General features: G+C 49.5%; 1 protein-coding gene across 1 annotated transcript; it reads left to right on the plus strand.

Annotated features, from left to right (window-relative positions):
* The first annotated feature begins 8,266 nt into the window (after positions 1-8,266).
* Positions 8,267-11,457, plus strand: OR6Q1 (olfactory receptor family 6 subfamily Q member 1). The gene has a single exon (XM_086338734.1). The coding sequence runs from the start codon at positions 9,595-9,597 to the stop codon at positions 10,546-10,548; it is 954 nt and encodes a 317-aa protein (XP_086194860.1). The 5' UTR covers positions 8,267-9,594; the 3' UTR covers positions 10,549-11,457.
* Positions 11,458-12,831: the final 1,374 nt, after the last annotated feature.

Consider the following 12,831-nt stretch of genomic DNA (forward strand, 5'->3'; position numbering starts at 1 on the left):
GCAGACCCTTGCTTCATTTATCTCTAAGCATGTCTTTGTCAGGTAGTATTTTCTTCCTAACTTTAGAGATGAGGAAACTGGCTCAGAGAGATTGACTTCCCCCAAGTAGCAGATCCACGCAGAGGCTTATGTGGGATACAAATCCAAGTCTATGATGTTTTACACTGAGCTAGGTTTGTGAGGTTGGGTAAAAGGGTAAGACTTGGTTAGTTGGGAAGATAGCTTTATTATTTAGTTAATAATAAATATTATTAACATTAAAACACCTGAAACATTAAGGCTGGACCCAAGTCATAGGCAATCAAGGAGAATGAGCCCATATGCATGCTAAAGAACTACTCAGCTCCAGAGTCCTGTTAACTTTGATTCCGCAGTCTCCCATAACCCAACAGTGGAGAAGAACATGGCAACCCACTCGAGTACCCCTGCCTGGGAAACCCCAGGGGCAGAGGACCCTGGAAAGCTGTGGCCCATAGGGTCACACAGAGTCAGGCATGACTGAAGTGACGTAGCTCTCAAGCACGCACGTTCAGGGTAAAAGTGACGCTCGGTCACAGCCTCTATGGGACTCTGGACTTCATGCGGGTTGAGGCTGGGTGTTTCACATCTGAATTGCACAGAGCCTGAACCAAACAGGCTATTCAGTCATACTCATTGTTATTAGTCTTGATTTTCCCCACCCGGGGATAAAGGGCATGTAGGTAGGTGGGTAAAACCCACCTAACCTAGTAGAGGAAGACCTCATTGTAACCTTGGTAAGTCTGGAACTCTTGAGATTTCATTTTACCCTACCCCAGAGTAGTCAGGGCTTCCCAGGCAGTGCTAGTGGTAAAGAACCCGCCTGTGAATGCCGGAGACACAGATCACAGGGGTTCAACCCCTGCATTGGGAAGATCCTCTGGAGTAAGAAACGGCAACCCCCTGCAGTATTCTTTCTGGGCAATTCCATGGACAGAGGAGCCTGGCAGGCTATCGTCTATGGGGCCACAAAGAGTTGGGCATAACGAACAACTGAGCATGCACACAGAGTTGTCAGAGCCACAGACCGAGCCAGAGTCAGCTGCCAGGCAACCTTCCTAGGTTGGCCCCTGTGGGTGTTTGTCCAGCTAGTCTACAAATTGGGCTCCCATATGGCTTTTGCGTGCCCCGTGGGGCAGGGTTTTCCATGATTCCTTATCTTCTGTCCTTTGTTGTCTGAGTGCACTGAGCCTCCATGGAGAGCTGATCTCACAGGTCACCCCTGGGGAGTGAGAGGTACTGGGTCACCCTCGGGAGTGAGAGAGAGGTACGTACACGGGAGATGAGTTCTTTTATAGCTGGTGACAACTCCTGTTTCTTCCCTTTCCTGGTTCAGCTGGCGGGGGACCTCTGCCCCCTCTCTTTGGTTCAGAAAAGATGTGATCCTTGAACTGGGGATTCAGTGAGATCGAAGAGCCTGCCTCTGCCACCACCCCCGAGGTTCTGAGCATGTTGGGACCTGTGTGTTCTTCCTGGAGTACAAGCAGAGAGCTAGCAGGGGTAGGGAGTGACACTTCTGGAGATTCACGGGCATGGTGATGGGCTGGCTAGCTTCTGGTTGACATCAAGGCTGGGAACTAAGAAGCACAAAGCAAGCAGAAGGCGGCAAACGGAAAACTCATCGCCAACCAAAGAGACACCACACCTAGAGTCAAGAGCCTTCACACCAGGGTAACCCAATCTGCCTTCAGTTGCCCCAACCTGTCATCTCATCTTTTTTTCCTTCAAAAACTCCTTTACAGAGTCATTATGGTTTGGTTTATTTAAAAAATTAAAAAAATTGCTTTTACTGAGCATAATGCCTCACAATATTGTGCTGTTTCCTGCCATTCATCAACATGAATCGGCCACAGGAATACGTATGTCTCCTCCCTCGAGAGCCTCCCACCCCATCCCAGCCCTCGAGGTTGTCACAGAGCCCCCGTTTCAGCTCCCTGATTCATACAGCAAATTCCCACAGGCTCTATTTCACATATGGTAAAATATCTCTCCATTCCTCCCACCTTCTCCTTCCCCAGCTGTGTCCTTAGTCTGTTCACTGTGCTTTTAAATATCAATCTACTTCTCAAGTGAGGAAACCGAGGCACACAGAATTCAACTGATTTGCTTCAGCTCACATATAGTAGGGCTGTCAAGGGGCCCTTGGGGCTCTAGGCCCCCTTCATCTCTGCCTGCCCTCTCAAGATACCTCAAATAAACTACAGCATAAACAAAAATCGATTTTCTTATTATTCAAGTGCAACTTCAAGGCCGTACCCAGGGCCCTACTGAGGTTGCCATCCCCAAGGCTTCCCCTTTTTTGAAATTCTGCAGTCATCATTAGACCATCAGGAATGGAATCAACATAGTAAGAAGGGCTTCCTGGAGTCTGTCTTTAAAGCTTTCAAAGAGCCTGCACATTGACTATGCATTGATTCACATAATGTCCTGGGAGTCAGGAAGAGCAGGTATTATTCCTATTTGGGAGCTCAGAAAGCTCTGTCCACCTTGGATCCCTGCTGCTGCAGTGGGCTCTCTGGCTTGCCTTGGGACTGGGGTCTCTGCTGTATCTATGACTGGAGACCCTTCCCATTTCTTTGCTATGCCTCCGCTTCCCATCTGTCCCCTTCGTGAGGAGGCTGTCCGTGAGCAGCTTTGAGGGACGGGCCATGCCTACTCAGTTTTGAAGCAGCTGGAATAACGAGAGAACTCCCAGGTAACTGACCAGGTTTGGTTTCAGGAAAGCCAGCTGCCGCGGAAGTTGATTCGGTGGAAGATGGTGGGCTGTGGTCAGATGGAGCTGTGTTCTCATCTGGACTCTGCCGCTTCCTAATTGTTGAAGCAGGGCTCGTGGGAACTCCACGCGGTGGGTGCCTCTCTGCAGCCACCTGGCAACTGGGGAAATTTAGGGCTTGGTGGAGTGAAGTTTGAGAACAGCTGATATAATACTGTTTTTTTGGAAACTTAAATTCAGGAGCTCAAATCTCTGCGACCCCATGGACTGTAACCTGCCAGGCTCTTCTGTCCATGGAATTCTTCAGGCAAAAATACTGGAGTGGGTAGCTATTTCCTTCTCCAGGGGATCTTTCTGATCCAGGGATCAAACCCTTGTCTCCTGCGTTGAAGGTGGATTCTTTACTGTCTGAACCACTAGGGAAGCCCTAAAATTAAATCTAGTAGCTAAGAAAAGAAATTATACGCAAAAGTCAACTCCACTTGATTCTCACCCCAGGCCAGTTGAGGGTAGGCTGCTCCAGCACACGGGCTTTGACTGGCGGGAAGATGCTCTTCCATAAATGCTGGTGGGCTGCCTCCCTCTCCCCCATTCCCTTCAACAGGTGGCTGGACTTGGAAAGGAAACAGCTCTCTGGCTCAGCAGAATGCTCTGCGTGGGTATCCAATTGTTTTTACTACAATTTATTTACATGTACAATTATTTAATGTACAATTTATTACAAATAAATATCGGTGTATTTATTGCACTCAGACTGCATCCAGGGACTCTTTGTGGCTCTGGCAACACAGTGATGAACAAACAGACACAGGCATGGTCTTCAAGGGGCTTCCTTGCATGCGCGGTATTATAGTCAGGCAAACAAATATCTAACCTATGACAATGAAGCCGTGACCAAAAGTAACAAGGCACTCAGCCGGTCAGAGAGTGACGGGAGCTGCATTTTCAGATGGGTGGTCAGAAAGGGTCTCTTTGTTTAGGAGAATTGAGGGAAGCGCAGGAGGAAACCATGCAGAAGGGCAGAGGGGCTGAAGTAAGAGCAAAGGCCCTGAACTTTCACTTAATGCTACTTCCTTCCATCTTTAGACCAGCCCTGCAAATCAATACATATTATGCCCTCCATTGGAGGACAGAAAAAAGGGAAGCCCAGCAAGACGAGGAACTTTCTCCAAAATGCAGCCAGGGTGGGGCCAGGATCAAGTTCATCTTCTCTGACTCTGAAGACGGTGCTGTGAACTCAGGGGGCTGTGTGCCTGAAAGTGGGGTGAGTGTTGCTGCCCCCTGCAGGGACCCAGAGCAGAGAGGGGGCGGGGAGCAGAGCTCGCAGCTCCTGCCCGTCTGGTAGCCCCTTCCGTCTGCCTCTCGCCCCCAGCACCCCCCACTGCCTGCTCCCCGTGGCTCGGTCGCTGTTTTCTGAAATCGTTGTCTAGTCTTAGTATGCTCCTTTTCCAAGTCCTTTCTCCCCTGGGGCCCCGTCTCCCAGAGGCTGGGTAGAGAGAACCGGAACAGGGGGAAATCCAGCCTCTCCCACCCGGCTCATCACGCAGCTGCGCCAGCCGACAGCTGCAGGGACCCATCTTAGCTTCCCTGCGTGGGCTCCAAACTGTTTTTCCATATGTGTCAGGGACAGCCTCAGCCAAGGGGGCAGCACCTTTGGAGAACACTAAGTCAGCTCAGGTTCCGGGGTGGCCTTCACTCTTGGTTCAGAGGTGGTTCCCTGTGACCCTCTCCTCCCAGTGGGGGCCGTTTGTCCCCGGCCCGGCACCCGGTTGACAACGTTCTCTCAGCCTCGGAGAGGAAGCCGGGCCGGTTCATAAGCCTGGCGGTCTCACTGGGTTCCCGCAGGTGGCTGGAACCCAAGGGGTTCTTCCAACCAGTCCCCGAGGCGCAGAGAAGCGAACCTTACTGCCAGGGCCGGCGGTGAGGGGCGCAGGTGTGTCATTTGGTGACGTGAGATGGCAGAGGGAGATGGCACGGCGCGCGTGCGTGTGCATGTGCGTGCGTGTGTATGTGCGTGCGCGTGCACGTGCATGTGCATGTGTGCGGGCACGCGTTTGTGTGTGCGAGTGTGCATGTGTGTGCGTGTGTATGTGCGTGCGTTTATGTGCGCGTGCACGTGTGCATGTGTGTGCACGTGCGTGTGTGCGGGCACACATTTGTGTGTGCGTGAGTGTGCATGTGTGTGCGTGTGCATGTGTGTGCACACGCATGTGCATGTGTGCGGGCACGCGTTTGTGTGTGCACGCGAATGTGCAGGCGCATACATGTGTGCGCGCGTATAAGCATGCATGTGTATGTGCGTGCATGTGTGCACGTATGTGTGTGCATGTGCGTGTGTGTGTGTGTGTGCGTGCATGTGTGTGTGTATGGCGAAAGCACACACGTGTCTATCAGATGCACTGGGACTTGAGTCCCATCTTTCCTGCTCACCGTCTGGCTCTTCATAGGAGTTTGACGACTCCTGTTCCTGGAGGTGTGACTGGTTTTCCTCAGGGAGCCAGGCTCCTTGTGCGGTTCTGTTGTCCCCGAGGTCTGAGCTAAGTGTACGGAACTAAGCCGGTGAATAGGGAGGGAGTTAGCCTGCAGAGAGGGGGCAAGGCACACCTGCTTCTTAAAAATCCCAGCCCGGCTCAAGAGGGAGGGGATACATGTAAAGATACAGCTGATTCATGTTGTCGTACAGCAGAATGTAATATAACATTGTAAAGCGATTGTACTCCAATTAAAAAAAAGTAAAATCACACACACACATCAGTTCAGTCAGTTCAGTGCAGTCACTCCGTCGTGTCTGACTCTTTTCGACCCAATGGACTGCAGCATGCCAGGCCTCCCTGTCCATCACCAACTCCCGGAGTTTACTCAAACTCATGTGCATTGAGTCGGTGATGCCACACACACGTCCCAGCCCCCAAATGAAATACATCATTGTCTGGAGGCAAAGAAGGTGGGGATGTAGCCCTTGGCCTGGCTGCCAGCTATCAGCAGCTCACGGTGAGGAAGGGAAAGTGTGGGCCTTTGCTGTGAGCATGTGCTTAAAATATCCTGCTGTTTGACTTCCTCCACCAGCAGCTGAGTAATAAAAGTTGTGCTTTCAAGGTAACATCTGGATTTTATGCAGGCCCCCACAGGTTCTGGCATCCTATCTCTAAGCAATGGATCAGAGAACTGAGACTATTATAAGGCAACACCTGCTCTGTGCCAGGTCCATGGTGGATGCTGGGGCACCTGTTCTCTGCCTGAATGCCCCTCTGGTACAGCTGGCACAGAGCTGGTATCCTGTGCATTTTGGTGGTCTGATCTGCATACACATCTGGAGGAATGAGAAAAGTCTTCCTACTAAATAATGAGACTATCAAACCTGAGTCACACCAGGAAGGCTGGCAAGATTTAGAAATAATACTAACAATTCATGGATGAGGCAACCAAGCTGGTGAGTTGCAGGGACAGGGCGTGATCCCGGATCTGTTGGACTCTAAATCTTGCGCTTTTAATGACTACAGAAAAGAATGAACATTTCTGAAAAGCTTTACTATGAAGGCAGGTTTCTGCAGCATCTGTGTGCAGTAAGGGAAGACATTTGGGAAGGGTGAGCACTGCGCCCAGGATGCTACATTGTAAGCCAAGTTGCAAAGGGGCGAAGTGTGCAGGAAGGGTGTTCTGAAATTTCCTGGAGTCAGCAGAGGCACAAAGCATCTTGGGCTGCAGTGCAGTTATTTGTTCAGGAAACCAGCGTTTACAGATGCTCCCCCCCACCCTCACTGTGGGGAGGTCGGAGCCTGGATTTAGGCGTGGTGAAGATACACACAGCAATCTGAAGACTTTGACCTTCTTTCTTTCTGATTTTGTATCTCTACAAGCTTTCATTGCCAGGAAATCATGAAATGTTGATGCCAGAGGGAACCTGGCATCAATTATTTTTTAGAGGAAAAGAGCAAGGGTTTTAGACCTTGGCAAACCTGGATTCAAATTCCAGTTCAGGCATTTGTAACCACAGGCCAAACATGATTTGTTTTCCTCCAAAGGTTCAGTGGTATTGACTCATGTGTCCGCGGTCACACCACTGGTATGTAATGCTTTTTGTTATCTACTGCTGTTCAACAAACCGCTGCAAAGCTTAGTGGCCGACAGAAACGGTGTTCAGTTATTGAGTTCACAAATCTGCAACTTGGGGAAGGCCCAGCAGGTAATGCTGGTGTCAGCTGGGCCAGCCTGTCCGGGGCTGGAGGGTCCATGCCTCAGATGACTCTCTCGCCTGGCTGGTGTGCGGTGTCGGTGGTGAGTGGGAGGTCAGGGCCGGCGCTGAGGACTGAGTCCCTCCCCACCGGAGCCTTGCCACAGACTGGGCTTCCTCATGCCATGGGGGCTGGGCTCCAGGAAGCAGGCAGAGGAAGCCGGTGTTAAGGCCTGGAAACCGCCACAGCATCGCTCCCATCCTTCTCTGCTGTGACGCGCTTCCCTGGTGGCTCAGACGGTAAAAAGTCCACCGCAGTGTAGGAGACCCAGGTTTGATCCCTGAGTCAGGAAGATCCCCTGGAGAAGGGAATTGTTACCCGCTCCAGTATTCTTGCCTGGAGAATCCCATGGACAGAGGGGTCTGGCGGGCTACAGTCCGTGGGGCTGCCAAGAGCTGGACGTGACTGAGTGATGAGGCTTGCACACTTGCTGTTGTGAAGCAGCTACAAAACTCAAATTGAAGGGGAGCAGCCATTGACCCCACCTTTTCCTCTCTTTTCAAAAAGCGTTAAAAAATGTTTTTTAAATGAAAAACATTAAAAAATTTTTTAAATTTTAAATTAAACATTTAATTGGAGGATAATTGCTTTACAGTGTGGTGCTGGTTTCTACAGTACAGCAATGTGGAGCAGTGATCTGTACACATACATGTCCTTCCCCATGAGCCCCCTCCCAGCCCCGTCCCACCATCCGGGTCATCGCTGAGCACCGAGCCCAGCTCCTGGGCTCCACAGCAGGTTCCCACTGGCCGTCTATTTCACGCGCGGTCGGGTATATATGTATATATATGTATATATGTATATATGTCAGCCCTACTCTCTCAGTCTGGCCCAGCCTCTTCTTCCCTCCGTGTGTCCACAAGTCTGTTTTCTGCGTCTGCATCTCCGTTGCTCCCTGCAAATAGGTTCCTCGGTACCATTTTTCTAGATTCCACATATATGCGTTAATACATGACATTTTTCTCTTTTGGACTTACTTCACTCTGCATGACAGAATCTGGGTTCATCCACATCTCTATAAATGACGCGCTTTCGTTCCTTTCTATTGGTCCCACTTTCTAGTGGGAAGAGTGTCCAAGAGCTTTGGAATGGCCGCTCTTCTCCACTGGTCTCCCCCGCTCCAGACCTGCTTCAGCACAGCGCACTAACTTCCCCCTTCTCTGCATCACTCCTGTGCTGAGAACTCCTCAAGGTGCTGTTACCCTTTGCCTTCCTCTTAACTTGGTTACTTCATGATGTTGTCCTAGCCTGCTTCTCAAGATCAGTGAAGTCGTTTTTCCTCTATGATCTATTTCAGGATAAAGAAAGAAAGAAAGTGAAGTCACTCAGTTGTGTCCGACTCTTTGCGACCCCATGGACTGTATCCCACCAGGCTCCTCCGTCCGTGGGATTCTCCAGGCAAGAATACTGGGGTGGGTTGCCATTTCCTTCTCCAGGAGATCTTCCTGATCCAGGGATGGAACCCAGGTCTCCGGTGCTGGAGGCATACGCCTTACTGTCTGAGCCACCAGGGAAGTCCAACATTAAAAAACATTCCAGAATAAAGTCAACATTAAAAAATTCCCCATGGTATGTATGTATGTACTTTTATTGAGGCATAGGTGATGTCCAGTATTATATGTTCAAGTGTGCAACATAGGGACTCACAATGTAAAGGCTGTATTTCATTTATAGTTTTTATAAAACACTGGGCATGTTTCTTGTGCTATATCCTCTAGAGATAAATAAGCTGTCTAACTTCGTAGCTTTTTTATACCTGGTAGCTTGTAAATCCCCTACCCCTACCCTGCCCCTCTCTGCTTCTCTCTCCGCGTGGGTAACCACTAGTTTGATCTCTACATCTGTGAGTCTCTTTTGTTTTGTTGTATTCATTCATTTGCTTCATTTTGATTCCACATATAAGTGATGACATGCAGCATTTTTCTTTCTCTGACTTATTGCACTAAGCATGATACTCTAAGTGTCCACCAACAGATGAATGATGTGTGTTCCACACACACAGTGGAACAGTCTTCAGCCATAAAAAAGAACGAAAATCTGCCATTTGCACCAATATGAATGGACTTGAAGGGTATGAACCCCTAGTATTTATTAACCCAATCATGATAAATACTTTAGAAGGATTATCCAATTTGAATTTTCACCGCAACCCTGTTAGCTGGATTCTTTTGTATTTGAAGTCAGGAATGCTTAACCGGGAAGCTGAGCTGTTAACTCCCACAGTAAACCACGTCCAGTGGAAGTTTCCCAGACGCAGGTTGTTCTCGCTGAGGTCCGAGATTTTATCCTTTTTCTGTGTCTTCTCTTTTATCTCACCAACTTATTTTTCAGGTTCCAATTTAGCCAGCCCTTCCTCCAGGAAGACTTCCCTGATTCTTGAAGACGGGTTGCACTCCCCATTAATATTCCGTCTTATTTCCATCTACCACTTTTCACTTTGTCCTGAAATTTCTGGAACCCCTCACAGGCTATACATTGTCTTTCTTTCTTTCTTTCTTTCTTTTTTTTTTTTTTTGAGTTCGGGGCAGCGTCTTGATTTATTTTCCTCTCCGGAAGTGAAAGATCCATCAGTCCAGTATCTCAGTTTCTCCCGAGTTGTCCTTACCTACGAGGCTATGAGAGCCCCCAGTTATGCAGCCCGACACCGCCAACCAGACCCACACGGCGGAGTTTGTCTTGGTGGGCTTCGCTGAGCTGCGTGAGACGCGCCTCTTCCTCTTCTCGCTCTTCCTCACCACGTACCTGCTCACCTTGGTGGAGAACTTGGCCATCATCGTGCTGGTGCGCTTCGACCACCGCCTCCATAGGCCCATGTATTTCTTCCTGACGCACTTGTCCTGCCTTGAAATCGGGTACACTTCGGTCACGGTGCCCAAGATGCTGGCAGGCTTCCTTGGGGTGGCTGGAAGCCAGAGGATCTCCTACGCAGGCTGCCTCACTCAGCTTTTCGTCTTCACCTTCCTCGGCGCCACCGAGTGCTTCCTGCTGGCCGCCATGGCCTACGACCGCTACGTGGCCGTCTGCCTGCCTCTCCGGTACGCGGCCCTGGTGTCCTGGGGGGCTTGCGTGCGCCTGGCAGCCGCCTGTTGGCTGGGGGGCTTCCTCACCCCCGTGTTGCCCGTCTACCTCATGTCCCGACTGAGGTTTTGTGGCCCCAACGTCATCGACCACTTCTTCTGTGACGCCTCGCCGCTGCTGGCCCTGGCCTGCTCGGACGTCTCCCTGAAGGAGACTGCAGACCTCCTGGTCTCCCTGGCTGTGCTCCTGGCCTCCTCCGTGGTCATCGCCGCGTCCTACGGCCGCATTGTCTGGACGCTGCTTCGGATCCGCGCTGCTGCAGAGCGCAGAAAGGCCTTCTCCACCTGCGCGGCCCACCTGACCGTGGTGAGCCTATTCTACGGCACTCTCTTCTTCATGTACGCCCGCACCAGAGTGGCCTCTTGCATCAGCTTCAACAAGGTGGTGTCCGTCTTCTACTCCATCGTCACGCCCATGCTCAACCCCCTCATCTACAGCCTTCGAAACCGAGAGGTGAATGCAGCTCTGGGAAGAGCCGTCTCCTGCAGGTCTTGGAAAGGTCAGTGAGGAGGCAGGTGTTGGGTGGGGTGCAGGATCCTTGCCTAGCTTTTTATAAGGAGAGTGGTAAGTACTCTGGAAGGGAACAGAGGCCTAGGAGGCACGAGTTATGGATTCAGTTCAGATCAGTTGCTCAGTCGTGTCCGACTCTTTGCTACCCCATGGACTGTAGCACGCCAGGCCTCCCTGTCCATCACCAACTCCCGGAGTTCACTCAGACTCATGTCCATTGAGCTGGTGATGCCATCCAACCATCTCATCCTCTGTCGCCCCCTTCTCCTTCTGCCTTCAATCTTTCGCAGCATCAAGGTCTTTTCCAGTGAGTCAAGTTCTTTGCATCAGGTGGCCAAAGGATTTGAGTTTCAGCTTCAGCATCAGTCCTTCCAATGAATATTCAGGACTGATTTCCTTTAGGATGGACTGGTTGGATCTCCTTGCTGTCCAATGGACTCTCGAGAGTCTTCTCCAACACCACAGTTTAAAAGCATCAATTCTTTGGTGCTCAGCTTTCTTTATAGTCCAACTCTCACTTCTATACACGACCACTGGAAAAACCGAAACTTTGACTAGACGGACCTTTGTTGATAAAGTGATGTCTCTGCTTTTTAATGTGCTGTCTAGGTTGGTCGTAACTTTCCTTCCAAGGAGTAAGCGTCTTTTTGTTTCACGGCTGCAGTCACATCTGCAGTGAATTTGGAGCCCAGAAAATGAAGTCCCTCACTGTCTCCATTGTTTCCCATCTATTTGCCATGAACTGATGGGACCAGATGCCATGACCTTAGTTTTCTGAATGCTGAGTTTTAAGCCAGCTTTTTCACCCTCCTCTTTCGCTTTCATTAAGAGGCTCTTTAGTTCTTCGCTTTCTGCCAAAGGGTGGTGTTATCTGTGTATCTGAGGTTACTGATATTTCTCCCGGCAGTCTTGATTCCAGCTTGTGCTTCATCCAGCCCAACGTTTTTCATGATGTACTCTGCTTATAAGTTATGGATTGTGTATTAAAGTAAAATGCTACTTCTGCTATGACAAGAAACTCCTAATGATATTAGCTTAAGAAGGAAGGAGACTTCCTCTTTACTGCCAGAATCTGAGGTGCGTGCTCCAGATTGGTGGCTGGTTCTGCTCAAGAGGCATTTGAGGATCCGGGTTCCTTGTATCTTTCTGTTTTTTGTGGAGGAAGCTCTCTGCCTCCAGTCAGAACCACATGCTTCTCTTTCTCATCACTTCTTCTTTTCCTTTTTTAATAAATTGATCCAATTATTTTTATTTAATTTTTTCTTTTTAAACCCTTTTATTGTGAAATATAAAACACAGAGAGGAGGGACGTCTCTGATGGGCCAGTGCTTAAGACTTCGCCTTCCAAGGCAGGGGGTGAGTATTTGATCTCTGGCCGAGAAGCTAAGCTCCCATATGCCTTGTGGGTGAAAAACCAAAACATAAAACAGAAGCAGTATTGTAACAAATTCAATACAGATTTTTAAAAGGATCCACAGAAAAAATCTTTAGAAAAGACATTTAGGAAAGTGAATACAACATAACCATATAGCTTAATGGATTATATAGTGACCAGCAGGTTAATACACTGAATACTAAATCCAGAAATTAACCATCACGGGTACCCCCAGTGCTGGGAAAGATCGAAGGCAGGAGGAGAAGGGGACGACAGAGATGAGATGGTTGGACCACATCACTGACTCGATGGACGTGAGTTTGAGTGAACTCCGGGAGTTGGTGATGGACAGGGAGGCCTGGCGTGCTGCAGTCCATGGGGTAGCAAAGAGTCGGACGCGACTGAGTGGCTGAACCGAACTGGTGCCCCCAAAACCTGCCCTCAGCAGACCTCTTCCCAATCATAGTCTCCTCTTCCCCCAAATGGTAACCACTATTTAGACTTCCATAGTTATCTTACCTTTTCTCTTCTGAGAGTTTAAAACCTAAGAAAGCAAGCCTCAACGCTATACGGCTCACCTTGAACAATGCTTAGGGGCACTGACTCTCCACATGGTCAAAAGTCAAAGTATAACTTACAGCTGGCCCTCTGTATGCAAGGTTCCTCGGTAACCATGCTTCTGTTATTTTTATTAAAATCTTTTGGGGTACAGTTGAGTCACAAAGTTGTGTTACATTCAGGAGCAGAGCACAGTGAATCAGTCACACATGAACATATACCCCCTCTTTTTCAGACTCTTTTCCCGTATCGGCCGTTACAGAGTACTGAGCAGAGCTCCCTGTGCTGTGCAGCACGTCCTTGCTAATTATCTACTTTTTCTGCAGTAGTATGTACGTGTCAGTCTT

Source organism: Bos grunniens, chromosome 15 (genome assembly GCF_055505025.1).
Source record: "Bos grunniens cultivar Pamir isolate PY7600 chromosome 15, Bosgru_T2T1.0, whole genome shotgun sequence".
Lineage (NCBI taxonomy): Eukaryota > Metazoa > Chordata > Mammalia > Artiodactyla > Bovidae > Bos > Bos grunniens.